The sequence below is a fragment of the Canis lupus genome, chromosome 17 (assembly GCF_003254725.2).
Source record: "Canis lupus dingo isolate Sandy chromosome 17, ASM325472v2, whole genome shotgun sequence".
Lineage (NCBI taxonomy): Eukaryota > Metazoa > Chordata > Mammalia > Carnivora > Canidae > Canis > Canis lupus.
The window spans coordinates 35,285,580-35,313,222 of NC_064259.1; the positions used below are offsets into that span (position 1 = coordinate 35,285,580).

Genomic DNA, 27,643 nt, shown 5'->3' on the forward strand with positions numbered 1-27,643 from the left:
GTCAATTTAATGTTAGTTTTTCTGATGAGGTCTATCTATCCCTGGGTCATTTTCAGCTTCCTTCCAAATTGAGTATGTGTGTAATCAGTTATGCAGATTATATTCTTTATGTTCAAAATAAAACATATTTTAGAATCCCATCCTATTAATTTATCCTGCAGGCACATTTGCACATGCACTCACTTTTTTGTAGCAATAAAACTGTGAAACCAGTTGTCTCTAAATAGATGATTGGTTAAATAAACTATGGTACATTCACATACGGGAATGGCTTACAGATGGACCAATGCAGATGGAAACATGGGCAAGAAAACTGTGAAAGTGTCATAATTCACATTTGTAAGAAGAAATGGATGGGTACTTCTTCAACACGATTAAAAATGTCTCCTTCAGGCCAGCCTCATGAGCATACCGGATACACGTGAGAATAGCCTCCACTAAAGCAGGAGGCAGGGAGGCCCAGTGCCACTACTGCACAGCCCTCTTCTCATGGTCCTAGGCAACAGCCAGCAAGTAAAAAATGCTATTTTCAGCAATTGAAAAGTCACCAGTGAAAAATTGGGAAAGACGTACACATGATTTTCACCGTGAAGATTACCTACTGGGAAACTTCAAAAGAATCATCTGAAAAGTTTTTTTTTTTTTTTTAATAGAAATCAACAGGCTTCATATATTCAAACTATCAGCTAGAGAAAACAGAAGAAAATTAGATTTGACTGACTTAAGCAACCAAAAGTTTAGTTCTGAGTATTTAAATCAGTACTAGTATCAAAAAATAGAAAAAATAAGAGGAACTTTATTTCTCAATTGAGAATAGCATTTTGAGACACAAAAGCCAAAAAAGGCCATTTAAAACTTTACAAAATCCGTGTATAAAACAAAAATTTAAAACATTTATGGACACAGAGATCTTGAGTTAGGAGGCAGATGACAAACTGGACAAATATTTGTACCTCACAAACAAAGGGCTCCTTCAAATTAACCTGGAAAAGAACAATGAAAATGAAAAGGAGGTAAAGAATAAAGAGTTCACAGAAAAAGGAGAACACACATAGCTCTTGAATTTGGCCTAATTTCAGAAGAGAATGGAAACGAAGACAGTAAGGAGATGCCATTTTCTCAAGTCAGAGCAGCAAGTGCCAAGAGCCTGATCCATCCTATTAGTGGATGTGTGGGGAACAGACTGATATATGCTGGCACAGCCCCTATGGGAGGTTTTTTGCAGATGCTCACCTAACATTTTATTTTTTTTAAATATTTATTTATTTATTTATTATAGTCACACACACAGAGAGAGAGAGAGAGGCAGTAACACAGGCAGAGGGAGAAGCAGTCTCCATGCACCGGGAGCCCGACGTGGGATTCGATCCCGGGTCTCCAGGATCGTGCCCCGGGGCCAAAGGCAGGCGCTAAACCGCTGTGCCACCCAGGGATCCCGCTCACCTAACATTTTAAATGGGCTCAGCAGTTTAACCCAGCAGTTTCTAGGAACTTACAGATACATCATATAATGAAATATTACAGTCATTAACGGAAATGAGACCATCTTATATGTAAATATGTACGTTAAATTTTAAAAACTGTTAATTATGCTAGTTGTATGAAAAATATACAGAAATATGCAAGAATCATTTTTGGAAAGATCAAAAAAATAGTCATGGGCACCGGGTAGCTGGGAGTGAGGGAAGGAGGAGGAAGCAGTTCACTCTGTGCTCTTGAGTTGGGTGTTACCTCCAATTTCTTTTCATCATAATGCTAAGGAAAGGAGGGAGGGATGGAGAAATGAAGTTCAGTTCAGGGAATAGGATTCTTCCAGCTTTAAAAGTCAACTGATGCTAAGTTGGCTGCTATTATCTTAGAGGTACTTAATGATTTATACAGCTTATAAAACTGTTTTCGAAGTGGAAGATATTCCTTTGAATGGTACTTTTAAAAAATAAAGAAGCTTAAGATTTACACCTGTAATATTTCCCAGGGACAGCACTGAAGGATGCTACAACAAAGAACAGGCAAATTTTGGGGCACCTGGGTGGCTCAGTCGGTTAAGTGTCTGACTGTTGATCTCAGCTCAGGTCATGATCTCAGGGTCCTGGGATTGAGTCCTATATGGGGCTGGCTCCCTGCTCAGTTGAGAGTCTGCTTAAGGATTCTTTCTCTCTCCCTTTGCACCCCACCCCCTGCTTTATCTCTCATATAAATAAATAAATCTTAAAAAAGAAAAAAAGAACAGGCAAATTTTATCCATAAGAACTTGAAGTCCTTTGAATATCTTTGAAGAATTTTTTATTGTATACAAATACAAACCCTCAACTTAGAAAAAAGCTGTCTAGCTCCTTTTTTGGCTTAAAGTGAACAGGTCAGTATTAAAAGTGATTTTAGAGAATGTTCAAATCCAGATTATTCTCATGAATGCCTGCATCTCAAGAGGTGCCCCATCAGCCTACTGGGTACCTTACCGGGTTGTAGACTTTGTTGAAATATTTGAAATAATTAAGTCACATGGATATATTTTATGGACTTTATTAAGAAACATTTAACATATAAACAATGAATGTGGAAAACAACAAGGGTCAGAGTGCACAGGCCAGCATTTACAAAGTGACTTTTAGCGAATATCCATATTTTATTTTCTAGAACGCTTATATTCTAAGAGCAGTACAATCAGCCTATTACGTAGGGTCTTAATCTTGCTTGAATAGTGTTGTTGAAATGTTTTCTTCAGATTTTGCTTTAACAAATCCAAAGATGGAAGATGATGACAATCTGGTATGTTCAACATGATGTGAAAAAATTCACTCCACATGTCCAGATGAGGAAGCCTGGAGAGACAACGCATAAATACAAAGTAAAATGTAGTATTTAACACGTAGGGCAACCTCACTCCGGCCTTGGCTTCTACATGCTTGGATAGCTGAAAAGAACTTCACCTAAACACAATTTAATGCACCTAGAATTGGAATGTTGAATCTATTATAAATAAGAGAAATTAATAGACCCAATTGAATGTCTTATATACACCTTACTCCAAAAAACTGATTTAAGTAGTCTTAGATTAGTAACAGGTCTTCAGTGGAAAAACTTTCTCTTTTATTTTTAAGAAAATCAATCTGCTTTTGGCTACCTTTATATACCACACTGCCAGAATCTGACAATCTGGCTGAGTGGTTCTGATGGGCTTAAATATATACATATGGGCCGGGACTGGGTAGATAGGCTGGACTACCCAGTCTAGATAGAGCTCAGATTCGGAGTTCCAACTACCATAACCATTCAAATTAACTGTAAAATCCCTATGGCATGGAAAGAAGGCAGTGGGGAAAAAAGCAGAACACAACTAAATTTGTGTTTCAGACAGGAAATTCAGCCCATTACTATCAGGCCTGCTGGTCAGAGACAGAAGCCTTCTGAATAACTCTCTGGTCCTTTGATTATGAGCAAGAGAATGAATAAAGCATTTGCTAAATTTGATGACTCATTATGTGGAATAAATCATAGCTGTTCTAAGTTTTCCTTCTGGTCCTGAATCGAATCTTTTTTAGATACTGACACTACATTTTGTAAAATTACTGCCGACTGCTTTTTCTTTTCCTTTTGTCAGGGTGGGTGGATGAGTATGTGAGGGCTGGGAAGTCTCTGCTTAAATTTCTTCAAGATACAAACATGTAAAACTCCATTTGGCTTTTTGGACGCTAAATTTGAATATACTCTTCTACATATGTTTTCATACCTCAAAAAAAGTTAAAGTATAAGTGATATAATGAACATACATGTACCAAATACTCAAACATTACCAATAGCTTATTCAAGTACCACTGTATTAAGAGAGCCATCCATGTTGACAGGAAGAGTTCTAGTCTAGTTGTTAATTTTCACTATTATTTTACAGATGAGAGACACTTGAGTGTGTAGAGGATGCCCACTCCTCAGCCAGTTTTCACTGGTTCTATGAGGCATCGGCTGCTCCACTCTCTGGAAACAGCAGTTGTAGAGCCATGTAACTTGCCAACTGTGCCCAGCATCCAGGACTATGTGGCTTTGCCTCACGTCCCAAGGCAAGACTTTCCCAGGCAGTGGCAGAGATCCATTTCCACCAGACGGAACCCAATATTCTGTTTATGCTCTTTCACTGCAGTACCAATGCAAATACTTACCTCCTAAAAAGCCCTTCAGGCTTCCAGACTCCTCCTTCATTTTTCACTTTCATGTAAGTGCCAAAAAGCATGCAGTACACTGTTGCAGCAACTCCAAAGTAATCAATCTATAAGGAAAATTTAGGTATATATGACTAAAATAGTAATTTACACATGAGTAGATTAAGATGTCTAACTTATGCAGCAAATTATATAGTCACAGGATTTTACTTTTAAACAATTTGGGAAGACATTTGTTCAACGTCCCACTGATACCCTGGTGAATGCTGTCTAGGCTTTGCTGGAGGCTTCCTAGCCACCGCCTCTGGGCTGGTCCCTTGGAAAGCTGTCCTCCCTGAGCTACCGTGTCCTTCTCAAGTCCCTTGTTTTGCTCTCCAGGGGCAAACACGGCGCCTCAGCTCCTCTTCCACATAGGCAGCTTAGAAGTCCTCCCACCTACCTCCCCAGGGCTCTGGTGGTTGGCCTTCACCTGCGCTCTGAAGCCTCTAGCTGCAGGGTGTGCCCATAACTAAAAATGACACTTGAACTGGTCTTAAATCCAAGGACAGAAGATGACTAGACCAGCTCAAACTAATTAGATCCCCAAAATCACTTCTGAAATATAGTAAGTATAAAGAAACGATTTGTAAACCTCTCCCTTTAGTTCCGTACCTGGTAGTTCCATGGTTTGTTACTGAGCATCTCAATACACTGAAAACCAGATGTTTCACACTTTCCTGTAAATGTAGTTCCTTTGGGAAAAAGTTTCATATCTATACTCTGACCCAGGTCAATCAGTGCCAAGCCAGCAGATATATCATCATCTTCACCATCCTGTTCCAAAAATCTGTATTAAACACAAATAAGGGCCAGGCAACATGAGCACAAATCATAAAAGGCTGCTGGGGATGTGGCAAAAACTGTGTTAAAAGTGCAACACTTGCCTGCTCCCAAGTATGAAATTGTCTGGCTTAATGTCTCCATGAATAATTTCACAGTCATGCACTTGTTCAATCATGCAGAGCATCCTGATCGCAAAGGAGAGGACTAGAGCTTGAGGCATCACTTTTTCTGGGGTGTTTTTATAGAGGTTAATAGCATTCTAGAAACAACATAGAGTGGAGTCTTAAATTGGTTGCAAAGGATTGATGAAATTTCAAGTCAAGAGCTTTGCTCCCATCTTCCACTTCAATAGAAGCTCCAACTACAAAAGATACATGCAAGGCACAAGGCAAAAATGTACTTCAAACTCATGTTGTCCTCATGATAATGAATATACTTACTAGCAACGTGCCATAGCTGTAGAGATCTCCTACTAACACACTGCCATTCTGGAATAAGTGGGCAGAATAGAATTTGATGAACATGTGTCGCATGCTCGGCTTTAATCTCTCCATCAGCTGGGTCCCAATGTAGAACTCCCAGGGGTTGGCGGGCTTCTGGACCTGCAAATCAGATGTGTGACATTCACATCTGGCCTCACATTCTGGAAAATGATAGCCAGAAAAGCAACTTCGACTCCAACAAAGGATGTGGGTAGAAAGTGATGACAAGTTATGGACTGTTGCTGAAGTATAGGACTTGCTCTGAGAGCACTTCGGTGGCAAGGCCATTCTAAATACTTGCCACATAGTTTTTGTCTCTTAATTGTGAACCAGAAAAAAAAAAAAAATTGTGAACCAGAGACCTAAATGAAATTACCATTGTCTAGAAAAAGAAAATGAGGCCAATAAAATCAAGTTCTAAAATTCAGTTCTATACTACACAAAGAATTGCTCAGATTATTTACCTTTAAAACAAATTTCTGTTTATTTTTGGTATCATTCACCTCTCCATGGGTAACTTCATAGACTTGGGCAAAGGCCCCTTCTCCAAGAAGGTGATCGACATAGACCAGCAAGGAACCTTAGAAGACAGATGTGTCAAAATGAAAAAAAAGGGCTCAGAACATTATTTTTGGTAAATTTTGTATTTATAGAATTTTCTTGGGTGCTTGATTGCTTTCATAAATACAAATGGATATAACTCCCTCAGGAAATGTTTTTCCTGTCTTAAAGGAAAGTTAAACACCTGCCACAAAACAGCTCCCTTTTTTAAATGATGTGCCAGGCAAATAGAAGCAGCACTGCTGGGTGCCAGGCCAGCCACTTAATGGCAGGAACGGGGCAGACATCCTCTCTTCATCAATATTTTCATATTAAAGGGATAATGCCTTGGCAAGACCATTGTAATGTTAGAAAGAACATACAAAGATCTTTTGTAAAGTGCTAAACAAAGATCTACCATATGCCTTTGAAAAACACAAGTGTTTTACACCTGGATAAAAAGGATAAAGTATATTTGCACTAATATTTATAATAGAATAATTACAATTTTGTATTGAAGTAAAAATTTTATTTTAGAATAGTTTTTAATTTACAGAAAAGTTGCCTCTACTGTTACCAGTTTCCTCTACTGTTAGCATTTAATAACCATGGTACTTTTGTCCCAAATACAGAACCCACATTGGTAGGTTACTAAATCCACTCTTTATGTGGATTTCACTAGTTTTTACCTAATGTTTCAGGACAAATCTGTCAAATCTCCTTAGCCTCCTCCACTAGGTTGGAACAGTTTCAAACCTTTTGTTTTAGGAGACCATGACAGTTCCAAGGAGTACTAGTCAGATAAATTGTAGAATGTCCTTCAAATTGGATTTGTCTTGCTATTTTTAATAATAATGGGGTTATTGGTTTGGGGAGAAAGACCACTGAGATAAAGTTGTTAATAGATTTTCAAAGTAATTTTTAAAAATCCACATGTTCAAAATCAAGTATAAAAAGTAGACTTCTGGTTTCTAATCTGGCATATTAAGGAGCTTGGAAGTCATCACTCTACCTCCACAATAAAACAACCACCACCACCAAACTGAAAATCAGCAAGTCTTCATAGATCCATTAAAAAACTAGTCATAGGGCAAATTGCTGTCCCCGAAATTGGGGAGACAGATTGGTGGATACAGAGAATAACAGCTTGTCAGAAAAGAAGCCCAGGAACAGAAATCACCACTGGAGCCAGTACCAGGAGGATTATAACACTACAAATGCCTCAGATTTTATTTAAGAACAAGTCTTGAGGGAAACCCAAAGCCAACAAGGGAGTCAGAAATAAGGACATGAATGGAAACTTTAGCCTCTACATTAGCAACAAATAGTAAACACAGCTTAATCTTAAGTTAGATAAATCCTACAGTAGAGGCCTATTTTATATCAGTTCCTTTTACTCAATAGATCAATTTTTTCTAACAAAAATTATAAGGTATACTAAAAGACAAAAAAAAAAAAAAACAGTTTGAAGACAGAGCAAGTATCAGAGCAAGACACTGATATAACAAAGGTTTTGAAATTATAAAACCAGGAGTTTTTAAAATTATGATTAATATGCTAAGAATTATAATGGAGAAAAGGATAATATGCAAGAACAGATAGGAAATGTAAGCAGACAAACAGAAACTCTGAGAAGGAATCAAAAGGAAGTGCTAGGAAAAAAAATCTCACTATACCAGAAACAAAGACTATCTTCGATGAGCTCTTCACTAGGCTATACATGGCTGGGTAAAGAATTAGTCAGCTTTTAGGTACGTCAATAGAAACTTCCAAAACTGATTTGCAAGGAGAAAAAAATTTTACAAAGATGGAAAAGAATGTTCAAGAGTTATGGGTTAATTACAATAGGTGTACCATATGCGTAATGGAATATTAGAAGGCAGGGAAATGAGAAAGGAATAGAGAAAATATTTAGAGTATTAATAGTTGAGAAATTTCCAAAATTAATGACAGACTAACAAATCAAAGATCTAGAAATTTCAGAGAACACAAGGCAAGAAAAATAGCCAAAAGTCTATACCCAGGCAAGCTGTATTCAAACTGCAGAAAATCAGACAAGAAAAAAATATTGCAAGAAGCCAGAGGAATAAAACCACCTTACCTATAAAGAAACAAGGAGAAGAATTACATTGACTTCTCTTTGGAAACCACACGAGCAGGAAGCAAGCAGAATGTTAAAAGGAAAAACTATCAATCAAAAATTCTGTATCCAATGAAATGATTCCTTCAAAAGTAAAGAAACAAACCCTTGCTTACACAAAGATTAAGGGAATCTGTCATTAGTAAGCCTGCCTTGCAAGAAATGTTAAAAGTTCTTCAGAGAGAAAGACAAGGAGATGATCTAGAAACTTAGATCAGAAGAGTACAGGAAAAAAGAATTAAGTGAAGATAAAATAAAATATTTTATTTTTCTTACTTTTAATTGATCTAACAGCTAATCAAAATAATAATTGCTATAATGTATTCAGTTAAGTAGAGTTAGGATAAGTGAGAGCATCTCTGATTAACATACACGTTAAAAAATCTCAACAAAATATTAGCAAATCAAATCCAAAACATGTATTAAAAAAAATTATTTACTATGACCAAGTGGGATAGTGCAGGTACGCAAGGCTGGTTCAACATTCAAAAATCAACTAATGAATCTATCACATGAACAAACTAAAAAGAAAAATCACATGACCTTATCATAAAAACAGAAAATGTTTGATAAAAGCCAATACCCATTCATAACAACTTTCTGCAAACTAGGAGTAGAAGGAAGCGTTCTCAACTTGATAAAGAACATCTACAGCTAACATTACTAGTGAGAAACTAGGTAAGTGTTTTCTCACTAAGATGAGGAATAAGGAAAGAATTTCTCCTCCCACCATTTCTACTCTGGAAGTCCTAGCTAAAACAATAAAACAAGAAAATGAAATAAAAGGTACATAGATTGGGAAGAAATAAAAAAAGTCCTTGTACACAGATGATAAGCATCATCTAGCCAGAAAATGCCAAAGAACAACAACCAAAAATCCTCCTGTAATTAATACATGATTATGATTACAGTAAGATTGCAGGATGCAAGGTCAATATATTAAGTCAATTGCTTTCCTATGTACCAGAAATTAGTAAGTGGAATTTGAAATTAAAAAAGCACAATACCACTTACATTAGCATCCTCCCAAATGAAATAATTTGGGTATAAATCTAACAAAATATATATAAGATCCATATAAGAAAAACTACAAAACTTTGATTTAAAGAATCAAATAAGGGCAGCCCGGGTGGCTCAGCAATTTAGCGCCGCCTTCAGTCCACGGCGTGATCCTGGAGACCCAGTATCGAGTCCCACATCGGGCTCCCTGCACAGAGCCTGCTTCTCCCTCTGTCTGTGTCTCTGCCTCTCTCTCTCTCTGTGTCTATCATGAATAAATAAATAAATCTTAAAAATAAATAAAAAATCAAATAAGATCTAAACAGAAATATTCCATATACATGGATAGGAAGACATGATATTGTCAAGATGTCATTCTTCCCAACTTGATCTATAGATTCAATGCAATTCCAATAAAAATCCCTGCAAGTTATTTTGTAGCTACCGACAATTGATTTTAAAGTTTATGTGGAAAAGCAAAAGGCCCAGACAGCCAACACAATATTGAAGAACAACAAGTTGGAGGACTGACATTATCCAACAGCAAAATTTACTACAAAAGCGACTGTAATCACAACAGTGTAATATAGATAAATAGACCAATGGAACAGAAGAGAGGGCCCAGAAATAGAGCTAAGCAGATAGTCAACTGATCATTGGCAAAGGATCAAAGACAGTTCAATTAAGAAAGGATAGCCTTTTTGTGCAGCCCCGGTGGCTCAGCGGTTTAGCGCCGCCTTCAGCTCAGGGCGTGATCCCGGAGACTTGGGAATGAGTCCCACATCAGGCTCCCTGCATGGAGCCTGCTTCTCCCTCTGCCTGTGTCTCCGTCTCTCTCTCTCTCTCTCTCTCTAATGAATAAGCAAATAAAATCTTAAAAAAAAAAAAAAAAAAAAAAAAAGGAAGGATAGCCTTTTCAGTAAATGCTGATAGAACTGGACATCAACATGCAAAAATTAATCTAGACCCAGAACTTATACCTTTCATAAAAGTTTACTCAAAAAAAAAAAAAGTTTACTCAAAATAGATCATACACATTAATGTAAAACATTTTATAGTTTTAACTATAAAATTCCTAGAAGGTAACAGAATAGCTAGGTGACCTTGGGTTTGCTGATGACCTCTTAGACACAACATCAAAAGCATGATCCATGAAAGAAATAAATTGATAAATTGGACAAAATTTTAAAATTTCCACTCTGCAAAAGACACTGTTAATAGAATGAAAAGATAAGTCAAAGACTGAGTGAATATCTTAGTGAAACACAGAAGTGATAAAAAGATATTCAAACTCTTAAAGATACAACAAACTCTTAAAACTCAGGAAAATGGGGGAAAAAACCTCAAAACTAAGAAAATGAACAACCTGATTTTTAAAATATGGGCAAAAGATCTGAATACATGACTCACCAAAAAAGACATACAGATGGCAAATAAACATATGAAAAAAATGTACAACATCATATGTAACTAGAGAACTGCAAATGTAAAGCAATAATGAAATACCATTGCACATCTGTTAGAGTGGCCAAAACCCAAACTACTGATAACACCAAGTGATGGTGAGGATATAGAGCAGCAGAGCTCTCATTGATTGCTAGGGGGAATACAAAATGGTACATATTCAATTTGAAGGCAGTTTGGCAGGTTCTTAGAAATAAACATACTCTCACTTGTCCCAGAAATCACAACTCCTTGGTATTTATCCAAATGAACTGAAAACTTATGTCCATACAAAAAGTGCATAGGGGTTTTACAGCAGCTTTATTCATAACTGTCAACAGCTATGCAACTAAAATGTCCTTCAATAGATGAACAGATAAATACACTGTGGTACATTTGGACAATGGAATATTACTCAGAGAACGTAAAGATAGAGCTTTCAAGTCATGAAAAGACAGAGGAATCCTAAATGCATATTGCTGAGTGAAAGAAGCCCATCTGAAATGCTTGCATACTGTATGATTCCAACTCTATGACATTCTGGAAAAGGCAAAACTGAGACAGTAGTAAAAAGATTAATGCTTGTCAGAGTTTTAGTGGAGGGGAGAGATGAATACATTTGTCAAACCCCATAGAACATAAAATACAAAGAATGAACCTGAATTATGGACTTGAGTTAATAATGTATTAATATTGGTTCATAAACTTTAACATATGTACCACACTAATACAAGATGTCAATAGGGAAGCTCTGTGTGTGTGTGTGCATATGTGTTTATGTGTACACACACGTATGTAAAGTATCTTGTGTGAAGTCTTGCTCCACATCCACCCTGCCAAGCATTTTTATTAGTTTTGAGTATGCTTCATGGGCTCTCCAGAAATAGCATCGAATATATGTTATCTTCCCCCTTTTTAAGAAATAAAAGGTAGCAATATAATACTAGTCTGCCCTTAACAGCACGTTTTGGACATCATTCCCTATCAGTACAAAGCAAACTATATTTTACTGTAGAGGTGTTCTATAATTTAAGAGTCTTCATAGACACCTATGTTGTTTCCAATGTTTTGACACGCACATATGTCATTTTGAACGTATGCAAGCCTATCTGCAGGAAATTCTTAAAAGTAGATGTCTAAAAGTATATACATTTTTATTTTGATAGATATTACCAATAGCAATTAAAATCTTACCATCATTGCTTAACAAAGTGTTCTCATCTTAGTGTTACAGATAATTTATAACTCTTTTCTAGAGGTCAGAGTGGGTCATAGGTACTAGGTGGTACTAGGGATAGTACCAGAAGGAGAATCACACACTTAAGAGTTACCATCAACTTCCCATATAGAAGCAAGAGTTTTATTACCCATATTGTCCTTACCCAGTTGAAACTCAGTCTTGGGCTTGATGGCTGGAAGTTTACACTGCCATTCATAAGTATTTGGATAGGATCTCACTGGTTTAGAAAGCCCAGATAAAAGTTTGAGAATCAACTCATCATCCCATGGATTCTCAACAGTAAAGTCTTAAAAGGAATGGGAACAAAAGAAAATGAATTCATTACCCAAGAATTTTCTCAAAGAAACTATAGCCAAAACAAGTAGAGACATTCATCAAATAAGCTTTCAAAAGCCTTATCTTTAAAAGAGCATTGATTCAAGTAATAACCATTGCAAAAAATCAAAATGGTTCATCCTGCACAGTTCATTATTTGTTATTTTAGATAAAGAAATTTATATAAACATTCAGTGGTGACTAAGGAAATGAACACCAGAGTGCCTGGGTAGCTCAGCGGTGAGCGTCTGCCTTCGGCCCAAGGAGTGATTCTGGAATCCTGGGATCGAGTTCCATGTCGGGCTCCCTGCATGGAGCCTGCTTCTCCTCGTGTCTCTCATGAACAAATAAATAAAATCTTAAAAAAAAAAAAAAAAAAAGGAACACCGAAGGCATCTGTTCCACTTGCCTGGAATTGCTAGATTATGCCTCTAACATAATTATCTTAAAAGCAGACCTGGATATTAGTTACTTCACTCAGATATATATTCTGTAACTTGCTTTCCCACTTGTATCTACAAAATGCAATGCTTTTCAAAACATAATGACTTCCAATATTACTTTTTATGGGCAATTTGCATGTATGAGATGGACTTTAGGTTCACAAAAAAAAATCATTTCTAAAGGGAAGAATAAAGTCTCTGTTCAATTTAGCATGCTATAAAAATTCTTTCAGTAGTAGTTATCAAAGACTAATCCAGCATGAGTCACACATACTTAGTGCTAAGCTTATATATATATACGTGTGTGTGTGTGTGTATACATATACATATATATATACACAAATATATATAACCTGTCCTGTGTGCTTCATGTTTGGTCCTTATAAGAAGACTCTGAAATAGGAGTCTTCCACTTCATAGAAAGGAAAGAGATCCACAGAAAATTGAAATAAATGATCTTGGCCAAGATCACATGACTGCCTAAGAGTGGGAGCTAGGATTAGAATCTAGTCAGTCAAAAAAAAAAAAAAAAAAGAATCTAGTCAGTCTTCAGAGTCTGTATTCTTTTCTTTTTTTCTTAAAGATTTTATTTTTCATGAGAGGCACAGAGAGAGAGGCAAAGACACAGGCACAGGGAGAAGTAGGCTCTCTGCAAGGAACTTGATGCGGGACTTGCTCCCAGGACCTCAAGATCATGACTTGAGCCAAAGGCAAATGCTCAACCACTGAGCCATCCAGGTACTCCCAGAGTCTGTATTCTTAACCACTATGCAAGACTATCCAAGACTGTTTCTGGGTAACCAGTGTAGAGCAGTTAAGCCCCGAGCCTCTTTACTTAAACGAAATGCCTGGCATAGTAGGCTCTCCAATTCTAACTCCCTCCTCCAACAGGAGTGACTTTGATACATTCTAAAATTAAAACAAATTAATCTGCCCTCCAAGAGTGCCTCTGTTGTACTGCACTGTGATCCAGTTTGCAAGTTTTGTCTGAAGTTGCATTCTACTCCATGATATTCAAGTCCCTGTCCTTTAAGCTTCTTTTATGGAACAGTTTTCACCAGCCTATAGTTCTTATTCAGGGACACAATAAAGATTGAACATCTGTTCATACTTGGAGCATAGACATTCTCAAGTGAACTAGTCTGCATCCGTTCTGCTTGGTGCCCAGCGCTGGCATCTGGTGGATCTTCTGCAATGGCGAGGTTAGGGTCTGTGAGTTTACAAGCCTCAAGACTCTGTGCTACCTCACTCGTCAGCATGCCACCTGCAGCAGGCTGGCTCACATGGAGCAGGGATGCCGAAGATACAGCTGTAGGGAATGCTGGCTCTAGGCTTTTCTCTTGAATTGGACTGGATGTGTTAAAGGAACAGACAAGAGGAAACAAAACAAATGATTACAAGACTATTAGATTTGATCACAATATTTCACAAAATAGTTTCCTTTTCGTTCTACAGAGGACATTTCAAAACTTCTTTACAAAGAACCAATTAAAGCATTTTCTTCAGACAAATACATGCAAATACACAGCTTATACAATATGAATAGAAATAAAATCAAAGACATGGAAACATATTCAATAAATAGGTGAGGGAATGGATATTCTCTAGAGGGAAACATGGGAAGGGGTGGGGTTATTTCCCCAAGATGTCATCAACTTGGGGAATCAAGACTGAATATCAAACTTTATTCCAAAATGGCTCTCTCTACAGCACTGAAACAGAAAATGTCATAATCCAACAATCTAGTACCAATTTCTTTCACATAGAGTTGATCTGTATTATTCATGGATCCCATATTTGTGAATTCTCCTACATGCTAAGACTCATTTGTACTCTCTGAATCAATACTCATGTGCTTTTGCAGACATGCCTGATGGTGAAAAGTTTTGGTCACCCAACATACACATTCCCAGGGAAAGTAGAATAAGGCCATGTTCTGCATTCTTGGTCAGCTCTCACACTGTCGAGTATCCTTTCGCAGTACATTTAATAACATGTTTTTCTGTTTTTGTGATTTTGCTGTTCCCCGAAGCGCAGTGCTAAAGTGTTGTCTAACGTTCCTAAGTGCAAAAAGGCCATGATGTGTCTCATGGGGAAAATCTGTGTTAGATAAGCCGCATTCAGGTATGAATTATAGTGCTGTTGGCCTGGAGTTCAATGTTAATGAATCTACAATATTTATTAAATAAGGTGTCTTTAAACAAAATATTGTGAACAGAGGCTCACAGAAACCTAACAAGGAATGATGGTTTAGTGTTGGGTAATTCAGAGTTTGCAGTGATTTTATACAAAAGAAGTGCAAATAGTAAGACTCAACTGTGCGTATCTCCATTCACATAAACTCTCCTCCATTTTTACACCCACATGAACACAAACACATGTCTAAGTGTGCATCCTTATAAAAATAAATATATACATGCAACTTTATGTTGCATTCTTACTTCTTGGTGGCATTTTTCCTACAAGGAATTTTTTAAAAAAAGAAACTAGTTTTGGAATAATTTCAGACTTAAAGACATGTTTCAAAGATCATAGAAAATTCCCATATACTCTCCACCCAATTTCCTCAAATGTTGTCTCACACTACTGTGGCTCCTCTGTCAAAACCAATAAACCAATATTTGTTATACAACTCTTAACTAACCTCCAAACCTCCTTTGGATTTCACCATTTTTCCCACAGAGCCATTTATTTGCTCCCAGATCAAATCATGGGTACGATGTTGTATCCAGTTGTCTCCTTACCCCCTTCTCATCTGTGATGGTTTCTTAGTGTTTCTTACTTTCCCAAGACATTGTCAGTTTTGAGGAGTACTGGCCAGGCATTTTGTAGAGTGTCCCTCAATTTGGGTTCCTTAGATGTTTTCCTCATGATTAGACTGTGAAGAATGTTCCAAAGGTAAAAATACCCTTCTTAATGCAAAGACTATTATGAGCCATTGCTTGTGAAATTAACCTTGATCATTTGGTAAAGGTGGTATCTGTCAGGTTTTTCCATAGTCTTTATCGTGGATTTTAATCACTACATACCATTTAATTCAGTGGATGTATGCTGGAATAGAACAATTCCCTGATTCTTAGATATTAAAAATATTTCCAATATTTTAATCAACTAATTTTCTGTTCAGCCATTTCATATAGGAAGAGGACACAAATAAATCCTCCTCTTCAGATCATGGCAATTTTTAATCTATCCCATAAGCATAGCCACCAAAATCTATTATTGGGAGAAAATGTGGTAGTCAAATGGGAATATTTCCAATATCTTGTATTACAGCAAAACAGATATTAGGGGTATCCATGCACACAGAAAAAACTGCTTTCGAACTCATATAAGTTGTTACTAGCTACTGGAGTACCAAATTATTATGGGTGCATAAGGTATCAATAAAACCCTTTTCCCTTCTTGAGGATTTGAGTTTTGGTTAACTTTCTAGCTCTTCTCCCCTGAAAACTTGAAAAGGTAAGAGTATCACCGTCTCCAATGTTGATGGTAAAAAATAACCATCACTGGTAACAGAATTCTAGACTAAAAAAATTAGAAATACATGCTGGGGAATTCACAGCTTCAGGCCCCAGATATGAGGACTCTTGTAATGGGCCTATCCTTTGTGGGAACTCTGGATCTAAATCTATGGAGGGTTACAAGAGCCACTGATACCCATGGAAATAAGGCTTCTAAGCTAGGGAAACTTCTGTACCTTGGTCCTAAGTGTTTCCTTTTGACTTGTTTCATGCAGGCCAAAGACAATATTGTGTTAGACAGTAATTCCCCTGGCAACTGATTTTTGTCCTATGTATTTCTATATTAATCTTATGCCAAGTGTGGCTTATGGCACTCTTATAAATCAGAAGATTAGTTGTATGTAGAAGTTTCCTGTTGGGCAGTAACAGACTGTGTTAAAGGCAAGATCTGTTAATCTGCATTGATTTTATTAATTAGGGACTTAACTATTTTCTACATGCTTATTCATATTTTTTTCTTTTGTAAATTCTGCTCAAGTCTTTTATCCAATTTATTTACTGGAGTCTTAGTTTATGAAAAGGTGTTTAATAACAAGAGGCAGTTTAATAACAAGACAGTATAGTGGTGACAGCAAGGCCTCTGAACCTAAGAGATACAGGTTGAAATTACAGTGACGCACATTTGAAATGAGTACAAGTCAGTCATGGGAACCACTCTCACAGAGACTCTGCTGCTTCTCTCACTGCCCTGATATATCCACTGTTGAGGTTTATCACTGTATGTATATCTCTAGAGAGTACCTACCTTCTGGCTTCTACCTACAAGTCAATAAAATCTCATGTGCCTCAAAGTGTTGGAATTACGTATTCCACTACATACTAAAAGCAAAGCCAGAGTGACAGTGGAATGACAGAACCAAGCACATCTCACAATACCTGAACTTTCTCTCTTTTGAGGGTTCTACGTTTTCTTCACGAGAATCCAAAGTCACATGGGTACACTCTCTTGCTGCCACATTTTCTGAAATATGTAGAAAATTAGAGACATTATGCATGCATATGATTTTATATGGTTATAAAGTCCAGAATTCCTTTTTACAATGACTTTCATTATAATTTCAAAATAGTGTTCCATGGTAAAATTTTCCTTAATATTTTTAAAGTGGGGGAAAAAAAACACTAAAAATTTTTTTTACTATTAATATTTGTGAGCACTTCAACTTTATACATCCAATCCTTCAAGAGAAAAGGGTCCAAAGGATGGCAGGTCTGCTGTGGGCAGGATGACCAGCCTGTGGAGGTTACTGGTATGGGTGGAGGGCACACCATGCTTTAGGAGAACCTGATGACAAGGACATGGAGAGTCAAACACTGGAATGCTTCTGGAGAGCAGAGATTTATTGAGTGTCTTACTGCCTATCTAACTGCTTTATTTATATTTAGTATTTAGTCGGTTAGCATTTAGTTGATTAAACTGATTTAGAGTGTTTACATGAGGAAGATACCTGGCAATTCTTAACATCATTCCTTTTAACTAAAAACAAAAAAAGTTTATCTACGGAAAGATAAACTACATAGGTGGTACTATGGAGTATATATACTCTCTCTATATATATACACATAATACTATAAATAGCCTAGTATTAGACTGAACTGAATTTTATCAGATATTGTGTCACCAAACAGGTGCTAATATTTTTTAGCACTAGAACATTAGCTTCTATTTATCCAACCAAAGTGCAAATACTCCAAGAACAGCCAATATTGACTCTCTGACTCAACTGATTAAACTAGTTTTCCCAAGATTTTTTTGTTAAAATAGCAAGCTTATGATGGCATTTAGCAATTGTCCAAGTATCAACTGAACTCTCCTTTAAAATCCAGAAAAGAAAGGTAACATACTGGTTTAGTACTCTAAGAAAAACTTTTTACTCCTTAGTTAAAAATTTTTAGGTCTACAAGTTCGACTTATTAAAATGTGATTCCATGTAGGGGAGTGAAATTCTTTGACAGTCCTTTCATTATATTGCTTGGAGGAACAATTACTCTTTTTAATAAAAGTGTCAGTAATGATGGAGTTTGTCTAGGAAAAAACTCATCAAAATGGTAAAATGGTCCCAGACCTTATTGCCAATATATTTTGTAGGTTGGTACTTAATAGGTAATAATTAATTATCTGTGCTCAATGTATTAAGGTTCAATTCAGATAAAGACTTTGATGTAGGAGTGTTATGTTTAGGGGAAATAAGAACTATCTGCATTTTATCATTACTCTCTTAAAGTTTGTCATTAAAAAAAATAAGAAGAAGAAAATAGGAAATTCCTGAATGTAGTACTTGGCTACAACTCTAAAGTAATAAAATTTGTAGACATATACCAAGGACTAAAATTTGCTATTTGCTACTCTTAAAATAGAAATGTTCATTATTTTTAGCATTCAAATAACCTGTCTGTCCCAGCCATGTTGTTTGCAGTAAACATAGCATAAACCTATATCCTATATAAATGGGTTGGACTTTGTATATCTGTCTTTAAATGCTTCTATAGGTTTTTCTACCGTTCTATCTATAATCTAAGTTACTAAGTTTCTAAAATGCATAGACTTTCGGAAAACAGTATGCCAAAAGAAAAACTCATACAGGCAATGATAAGTAAATGGATTTTAAATTTCCTCTTGATGATCTTTAAACTTCCATTTGGAATCTCTAAGAAGAAAATGTAATCCTGAATGAACTGAAGGTGGCAGAAGACAAGACACTCAAGTGGTGTGACACACACCTTTATCCTCCAGAGCAGGTACTAAATCTGTTGGTGGTCTGTGGAAAGGTGTGGATGCAAGCTGTGCGGCAGCTGTGAAGTGTCCAGGGCTCTTCGGACTGGGTGCCAGGGTTTTGTTGCAGCGGACACCCCAGACAGTTGAGTCATCGGAAAACTCTTCAGTGTGAGGTACTTCCTACAACAAAAGATGAACTGAAAAAAAAAAGAAACAATCTCCCTGTCTTGGCAACAAAATTTAACTCATTGATACTGTTTAAGATTTAAAAAAATGAGGAATTACAGAGGAAATAGATGTCACCCCTGGCTAACACAAAGTCAAGGACATCAGAGTTCTGTTTTCCCCAGAAGCAGGACACTTCATCTTTAACACACTCCAGTGCAGTCATACTGTATTCAAGGGTTGCATTTTATTTTCCAATTTTTACTTTTTTTTTTTTTAATTTGAAAAGTCTAGAATTACAGAGGAGTTATGAAGATCATACAGAGTTTCCATGTGCACTTTGTCAAACTCCCTCTGATGTTAGCATCTTACAGAATCCTGGCGCATTTGTAAAAACTAAACAATCCTACTAAGTCTAGATGCTGTCTGGATTTCATCCTTTTCCCACTTATGTCCCTTCTCTGTTTCTGGCTCCAGTCCAGGACGCCACGTTGATTTAGTTATCATGTCTTTTTGGGTCTCCTCAAACTTGTGCCAGTTTATTGGTCTGTCCCAGTGTTTCTTACATTTCTGAATACTGGTCAGGAGCTATGTAAAATGTCTCTCCCATCTGGGTTTAAATTTGGCCTTTTCTCATGTTTAGAGTGGGATATAGATTTCAGGGCAGAATATCAGGGGTAAAGTGCCCTTTCTTATTACATCACATTAGGGGTACATGATAGCAACACAACTTACTACTGATAAGGTTAACCAATCACCTGGTAAAGGTAGTATGTGTTAGGTTTCTCCTCTATGAGGAACTATTTTTCTCTTTCTTGACCCTTATTTGTCAGAAGCCTACATGGTCTAGACTATACTCAAAGGGAGGTAAATTAAGATTCACCTCCTGCAAGGAGGGATATTAAAGTATTTGTGGACATATGTTAAAATCACCACATTAATAATTTGGGTGAGATAGTTCAAATATCATGCTTCTTCTTAAAGTTTCACTCGTTAATTTTAGAATTTTAGCATTCCCTGTGGATCTTGCCTGGAACAAGGATTACTATGGTGTTCCAGTGGTGATTTTCTATTATCATTCATTCCTTCTACATTTATTACCTACAATTCTTCTGTAAGGAAGGTTTATTTTGTCCTCTCCCATTTGTTTATATCAATACAGATATTTATTTTGTTTCTAAGGTTATAATCCAATACTACCTTATTCTACTTATTTTCTTATTTGCATTGTGCCAGGTTTGGCCATGGGCTTATTCAGCTTGCCTCCTGAGTTCTTTTATTAGGCCATCTTTTTTTCTAAAGCACTTTCTTACTTTCTGGCACCACAAGATGCTCTAGGCTCATCTTGTATTTTCCTTCTTCAGCCCCAGAATTAGCTATTTCTCCAAAAATGCAATGGTCACATTTTAGAATCAGTACACAAAGACAGAAACTGCTGAGTCAAAATTGTACTTGGCAAAACCATTCACTTGCTAATAAGGTGTCACCCATGGCTTATATAGTACATAGTTTTTATATATTCAGTCCATTATTTGAAGTTTTTAAGAAGGTCAAGAAGTTCATCAGAAGTATTAGTGAAGTGAGTGACAATTCATTCAAAAGAATCCACTGGGGAATTCAAACTATGAGCCAGGATTTAGTACAGCTTTCCAGTACTGCTCTCTAACATATCACAGCCAGAGGGCTGGGTAGGAGTGAATGGAGAAAGCACATCACGTGGTTACACTCAGGGCTAGAGTGGAAGCTGCATACGGGTTGGATACAATTGCTGCTGTGACAGAAGAATGCTTTGGGCCAGTCCACTGCTGACACTTGTCTGCTGAGTTATGCTGATGATGAACTAGTTCAGTTTAATTCAGACTTGTTGGTTTTTCTCATATTCCATTGTAGGCCTTACTTCTTGGGTCTCGGAAAAAAATATATCCCCTACTTGTTCCTCCTGCCACAAGGGAAGGCTTTGAGGGTCAGGATCCTATCATTATTTAGTTTCTTTATCTATCATAGTGTGTGATACAAAATCGATACTCAAATAATTAGCATAATGTTCCCCAAAACCCACTCTTCATATATCTTTGTATTTTCCAGCATTGTTTTACATACACTATCTCATTTGATTGCCATACCACTTGGTAAAATGAAGAGGAAAGAACTGTAAGATCCATTTCATGGATTGAGCAGTGAGGTACTTACATTGGGTTTTGAAAGAAATCTGCTTACAGAGCGTTCTCCAAAGGTCCTGGCTCCTGCGGGTTTATTTTTAGGCTGTGGTAATCTAAGGAAAGATTTGTAAAATTATAAATTGTAATATACTAAAGGAAATACTACCACTTGAGACTGTTAGAAATATTATCCACTTATCCTATTTAATTAGTTAATACTTACATACACATTCCTTACTTTGACACAGTAGTTGTAAGAACACTGAGTACAAATGGAATTAACTTGACTATGTACATAAAAATAGATTTACAGTAACTTAAGAGAGGGTAGAAAAATATAAAATCTCTACTACACGGAGTTATAAATTTTAAGAACAAAAAAAGAGGTAGGGCCACGGCCAACAGAATGTCATGGATGCCATATATTTTATTTCTTATCTCTAGGACTAGGTCTAGCCATGGAATTTCCCTGAGAGCTGGTCAGACTATTTCCTTTCTACTTCAGGATGAATCTCTTCTACATCATGATACTCTTAATTCATACTGCCACCTTTCTTTCCATGGTTTAAACTGTAAACTGAAAATTGCTGGAGTTACCCCCTCTACTCCCACATATGGCACCCTAATGTAATGTCTTTCAGCTTGAAACATCTCTCTGCAACATGACTCAATATAAGACACTTCCTTTTCTGTAACAATCCTACAAATATAATAAACAGAGCATGTATGGATACTTGTACTGGTAAACTCATTCACACCTAATACAATTTCAAATCTATAGAACCCCTCAATTCTCTGATAATTTTTATAACCATATTGTTTTCCTGTCAACACATGCTTTTGCTATGGAAGGTCTGCTTTCTTGTAACTCCTGTGTAACAATGCTACAGCAACAATCTTCCCATCACAGGATTAAAAGGCTCACCAGCAGCAGAGCTGGCACTGAGACACAGACCATTTGATCAGCAGGCCACATTTTCTCACTACCTCAAGTCTCAGAGGAAGCTCTGAAGCATTTCATGTCACTGTGACAAGAGATATCTCCCCCAATCCACCATCTCTCTTTCTTCTAACACTGGAGGAAAAACTGGCTAGTTGTTTCTTCAGGTGAACACAGGAGAAAACTATAATCAAATGTTTCTTTACCCATAATTTTCTTTGTTTCCATCTTCAAACACAGGAAAAGCAGATGACAAAGAGGAGATGATCTTATTGACTCCCCAAGCCCCAGAAGAACTTGCATTTTCTGCATTGGAGTAAGTAGTAGCATTTTATTAATATAGTAGGAAAAAACGCTAAGATTTATGCTAAACTTCACCTACAAATAAGAAAATGGAATAACAGCTTTCAGAAGAGAACTGATACATTTTTCAAATACTAGGTAATGAGGTAAGTCAATTTGTAGTAAGATGAAGTGACTTAACCATGGTCACAGTTTTTAACTCTCAAGCCTCTAGGTCTTGAGTTCCTGCTACAAGCAAAGTGTAGTATTCATCATTCTCTTAAAACACTGCTCTTGTTACCCAATGATGAAAAAAAAGCTCTCTGCAGCCTTCTTTCCCATTTTCTATAAGAAAGAATTAACCTCTTCACTTTCTATTCCAAGGTCTCCCGAGTCTAAGTATCCTATTTATCTTTATCATGCTCTCTCTCTCTGGCTTCCAGCATGAAACCTGGGACTCTAAACAAATGTGGGCCCCAACACTCCACCCAGGACATTCCTCTACCGGGGAAGGCTCAAGTCACACCTCGAGCGTTCAGGTTTTCCTGGCCATCCCTTACCAGGATTCTGTCCTTCTGTAGTACTTACTTTTAAGAAACAAAACAAATCTATGACAAACACTGAGTATCTTTTCAAACACTGTTGTGTTTTTTTTTTTATTTCATTCATTCCCTGCCCTTCTGTGACAAGCTAATCAAGGGAAGGGCAATTTCTTGTATAAATCCTTGATATTTTCTGTGGCAACCACCCACAATGTCTGTACCTAGTAGCGTTTAAATAAAGTATTACTTTGAAACTGGGCCTCAAATGCATCTTCATTTTGATCTAGAGATGGCCATTCATCCTTGTCATCAGAAATATCAGGAAGTGTAGGAGCCTGAAACATATTCATGATGAAACCTTAGAAGAATAAAAAGAGTAACTGTAAACATGAGTGGGAAAGTGCTTGCATTAATTTGTTGCCAGATGCTACACACTCAAACCAAAGGCTTTACCTAATGCTTCTTTTGTGTGTACGGTGGGTGATGGCTGCACCCTGGATGGGGTCGCCTGAACCGTTCCCAGCGACGTGTTTGGAGTTGTATGAAAAGAACCTGCGTTAACAACCTTATGTGTTTCAGACCCTATAAAAGAAATGGGGCAAAATGCATTACCAGTAGAGAAATCAGAGTGATTTAGAAGGGACATAATTTAAGAAACTTATTATAATCAAAACATTTTATTATTGCTGATAATTATCACTAAGGACTTCTGTTATTACAGTGCTTGCATAGCTCTCATTTTTATTTTTATAATATTCTCATGAGGTAGGTAAGGTATAATTATCCTTTTACAGAAAGAAATGAAAATTCAAAGAGATTAAGTGGCTTGGTCTAAGATCATTATCAAATTTAGCAGGTTGTCATAACTAGTACCTTTCACTCTACTATATCCCAAGAAATAGAGGTTTATAGTTACACCATGAATCTTAAGACTGGCTTTCATCTTACTCAGCTGGAGTCCAGACAATAGCACCCAAGGCCCCACAAAACCTGAGCATGTTCACTCAGACCTCCCCTCCCTCCTTCTCCTCTGATTCACTCTAGCCACCTCTTGGCCTCTTTTGCTGTGCTTAGGAGCCATCAGAGTCCTGCCTCAAGGCTCTGTACTTGCTCTTCCCTTTGCCTGAAACAGGTTGTCCAAGCTAGCTGTATAGGCAGTTCCCTCCTTTGAGATTTTATCCAAAATATCATTTTCCTTGTGAGCATCTTTTCTGGTCACCTCTGAAACCTTAATCCCCTTCCACCCAACACTTTCTTTACTCCTCTGCCTTGGTGGGGGTTTTGTTCTTTCTGTTCACGACTATGTCCCTAAGTACCAGAATATGCCTGGCATCTCGCAAGTGTTCAGGAAGTCTTGGTTAAATGCGGGGGTTATCAGCTGTTTCAAGCAGGTTTGCTCCCCACTAGGCTGTCACCAGAGAGGATGCCAAAATCAGATGGGGGGGAAAATCAATGCACAATTGAGGTATCTTATTTTGTTCATAAAACGTACCTTTTATGCAAATGCCTCTAACAAAGTAGAATACTCCTAATTAAACTTTTAATTACCTTCCCTATCTCACAATATATTAAAGATGACTCTTGTTTTTGATAAATCTGCTGAGAAATTTAATAAAAAAGGTTTCACAAATCAAGTTTCCAAAGGATTCTAATTAAGAAGATGTAATCAGGAAGTGGATTTCTACTCTACTTGAGATGGCCTGGGGCTTACCTAATCATTAAACGCTAAGAATAGGAAAGTGAACACCTAAGTTCATTAAGGTTTGAAGTCTTTATGAGCCACTGCCACCAAACCGGTCTCTCAGTGACCTGCAGGATTCTGGGCAAAAAGGTCAGGAACAAATTTACTATAATTAAATATTACCTTCTTTTATCTCTGCTCCACTCTGTGGCTTGAACTCATGAGTACTTTTAGTCACACATCTGAAAGAGAAAACTCTTGAGATATACTAATTCTCAAAAAAGAACAGTGAAAAAGTCTGCAATTACAAGCCTGTTCTTAAAATACAGATGGAAGTGCTTAGGTCTATAGTGTAAGTAAATGAAACATTTTTTTTTCTTTCATTTCCTTTTGAGGTAAAGGCCAGGTACCACATGTTTGCTTGACACGGTGGGCCTGTATTTTAACATCATGATGATCGTTCCTATGTGGTAGGGCAGAATAATGGCTTCCAATTCAAACGATCCCATTTATTACATAGGCTAAGGGACTCACACCCAGGTCCAGGCCTGGGTGCCCAGTGCAGCTAGCCAGAGTCATGCTATGGGAAGCACTTGCATGCTTTAGCTGATGGGCCACCTCTCATGTGATGAACCAGTAGCCACAAATCTTCTTCTGGTTCTTCAGACTTTAAGAGTTATCGAGAAGTTTAAAAAATGGCACAAAAGACATTTATATCATGGTTTGAAGTACCATCATGACAGTGGACTTCATCGATTTAACATCGTTAGAATTCCCTTAGCAGGGACCATGCTAGGATATAAAGTAAAAAGTGCAACACACTTAATTTTATAAATCCCCACCAAACTGTCTTAAAAACATTAGTTTTTATTTGAGATTCTAGATAAAGGCACCTTTTCTCTGCCATGGTAAGCTGTCTTGGCTAAATAGAGTATCAGAGGGGTCCATTAGGTCAGGCCTAATGGATCAGGGCCTGGGCCAGGATCAGGGTCAATCTCAGTTGCTTCTGACTGAGATCTAAGTATTCAATAGATTAAAGAGTTTCACAGTTTTATAGGGTCAACTGGGTCTGGTTTCTCCATCTGCAGGGGCAGTTAAACATTCAATATCTCTTTGGGACTGTAACTGCTCTCCTGTTTTTATTATTTTATAATTGCATTAATGATAAAGAACTAATGAAGTCATAGCCCCCAATGACACAACAGTTCTTTTTTTAAATATACTGCACAATAAATAAACAAACAAACAAATAAATAAATATACTGTACAACACAGGTCTGAATTATTATTGTAACCTGAGTGAAAAAGCATTTTAAATCTTATTTCCAGGAGAAATCATTGATAAAAGTTAGTCTTAAAGAACTAGTACTTGTAAATCATAACCTATGCTAAGGAGTTTAGCTCAAGAAGAGGGTCAAAGTTACACTGTAGAGCTCTCATTTTTTTCTAATGGATCAATAAAATTGTTCTGTGTAAAGGGAGCAAGCCAAAGTCACTAAAGGTAAAAATTTAAACAGAGCAAGTTATTGTAACATTAATTATAATTTCTGAAATATAGGAAAATGCTTCAAAATTGAGGAAAAAGATAAGATTTTGGCATATTGTGTAATAGATATGAATCCCCAATTGCTCCTGGTGAAGACAGAAGGATTATGAGAACACATGTCAAGAGACTGTCTGGACAGGAATAATAACTACATGTATTCAGTTAAAGCCAGCAGGAAAGGCAATTTCAGTTTAATAACTGAATACTTTCCAGTTACAAAAAGATTGTTAAGTTTCAGTGTACTGAAAATTTTTAATTCAAGGTTAAAGTATGAAATGAAGTAAATACCCTAAAAAAAAATTAGAGTACTAAGTCTGAAAGATTTGGAGTATTGTGGTAACATGGTTTTTCAACAACATGCCCATCTAAAAATTATTTTAAAAACAGGAAGCACTCATCTTTTACATACTGTTCTTGACACTGCAGAACATGTTAAAGAAGCTGACAAATGCCATTCATGTAGCTATCGTCTCAAGGACTACTTTTGCCTTACCTGGCATCTTTTCTGGCCTCTGTAAACATGGAGTCTGTCACTGGTTGAGCTGGCAAAGGAACAGGAGGAAACAGACTCTGGCTGATGGCTGGGGACACGAAAGCAGCAGTGACAGCATTTGCCATAGGAGGAATAACAGGAGTCGCCTCTCTGGGTTTCTCTCCTATGTTCTTTGAGGTCTCATGATTGATGGCTGGAAGAGACGGAACTCTCAGTTCCTGCTGGGAGCTTACGCTTGGCCCCATAGATGCTGGATTAACCTTTCATGTTAAGCACACAAACAAACAAACAAACAAAAATACCGCAGCCAATTAAATCCAGGATATTACTAATTAAGTACTACAGCTTTTCGAAGAATGGTATCGGTCTTCAGTGGCTTCCTTTCCCCTTGTATCTCCATCCCCCCTTCAGGTATTCTGAAATAAACAGCCAACAACAAAGACCACTTTACATGATGGATGCTTCTGTAGCTTCTTTTTTTATTTTTTTTTATTTTTATTTATTTATCTTTTTGCTTCTGTAGCTTCTTAACCACAGATACAACTGGCAGCTCATACTTCTAGCCACTGAAATAACCAGCCCCTACAGTTTTATCAGTATTTAAGAACTATCTTATATCTCTTAATTTTGGGAAAGGACCAACAAATCAATGTCATCAAATGCTCATAATGGTATTCCTTCCATTAAAATACACCTGGTAACTATTTTCTCTTGAATGGATAGAAAATGTGAATATAAATAGCAATAATAGCTGCCACAAAAGCATGGCTCACAATGGGAAGGTTACTAAGCTCTTAACCTAAAAACCTTTGTTTTTCTACTTACATGTACTTAGACTGTAACTGTGCACTTTTATGTTAAAAAGTTAAAGGAAAAAAAAAAAGTTAAAGGATACAAGAGTTATTAATTCCTCAGCATAAGAAAATATTCTCACAAATGGTTAAGAAAAGCACTAAATACCTAGGGTAAAAATAGTTATTTCATAAACAAATGGACAAAATATAAAAAGTTCACCTTTACTAG

The 27,643-nt window shown here is 36.9% G+C and overlaps 1 protein-coding gene and 1 non-coding gene across 2 annotated transcripts in view; both read right to left on the minus strand.

Moving 5' to 3' along the window:
• Positions 1-2,504: 2,504 nt before the first annotated feature.
• BUB1 (BUB1 mitotic checkpoint serine/threonine kinase) overlaps positions 2,505-27,643 on the minus strand; it is a 43,030-nt gene continuing 17,891 nt past the window's right edge. The window contains exons 10-25 of the mRNA XM_025453979.2: positions 26,621-26,880; positions 24,765-24,823; positions 23,354-23,482; positions 23,148-23,258; positions 22,283-22,382; positions 21,168-21,249; positions 18,818-18,992; positions 16,976-17,060; positions 13,687-13,925; positions 11,960-12,103; positions 5,920-6,035; positions 5,414-5,575; positions 5,075-5,232; positions 4,803-4,977; positions 4,152-4,258; positions 2,505-2,819 (exon numbers count right to left, since the gene is read on the minus strand). Coding sequence (XP_025309764.1) covers positions 2,624-2,819; positions 4,152-4,258; positions 4,803-4,977; positions 5,075-5,232; positions 5,414-5,575; positions 5,920-6,035; positions 11,960-12,103; positions 13,687-13,925; positions 16,976-17,060; positions 18,818-18,992; positions 21,168-21,249; positions 22,283-22,382; positions 23,148-23,258; positions 23,354-23,482; positions 24,765-24,823; positions 26,621-26,880 — 2,298 coding nt within the window. The 3' untranslated portion in view covers positions 2,505-2,623. The remainder of the gene's footprint in view (positions 2,820-4,151; positions 4,259-4,802; positions 4,978-5,074; positions 5,233-5,413; positions 5,576-5,919; positions 6,036-11,959; positions 12,104-13,686; positions 13,926-16,975; positions 17,061-18,817; positions 18,993-21,167; positions 21,250-22,282; positions 22,383-23,147; positions 23,259-23,353; positions 23,483-24,764; positions 24,824-26,620; positions 26,881-27,643) is intronic.
• Positions 15,689-15,828, minus strand: LOC112665135 (small nucleolar RNA SNORA29). Its single transcript, XR_003140241.1, has one exon. It is a non-coding gene; the product is annotated as a small nucleolar RNA SNORA29 (small nucleolar RNA).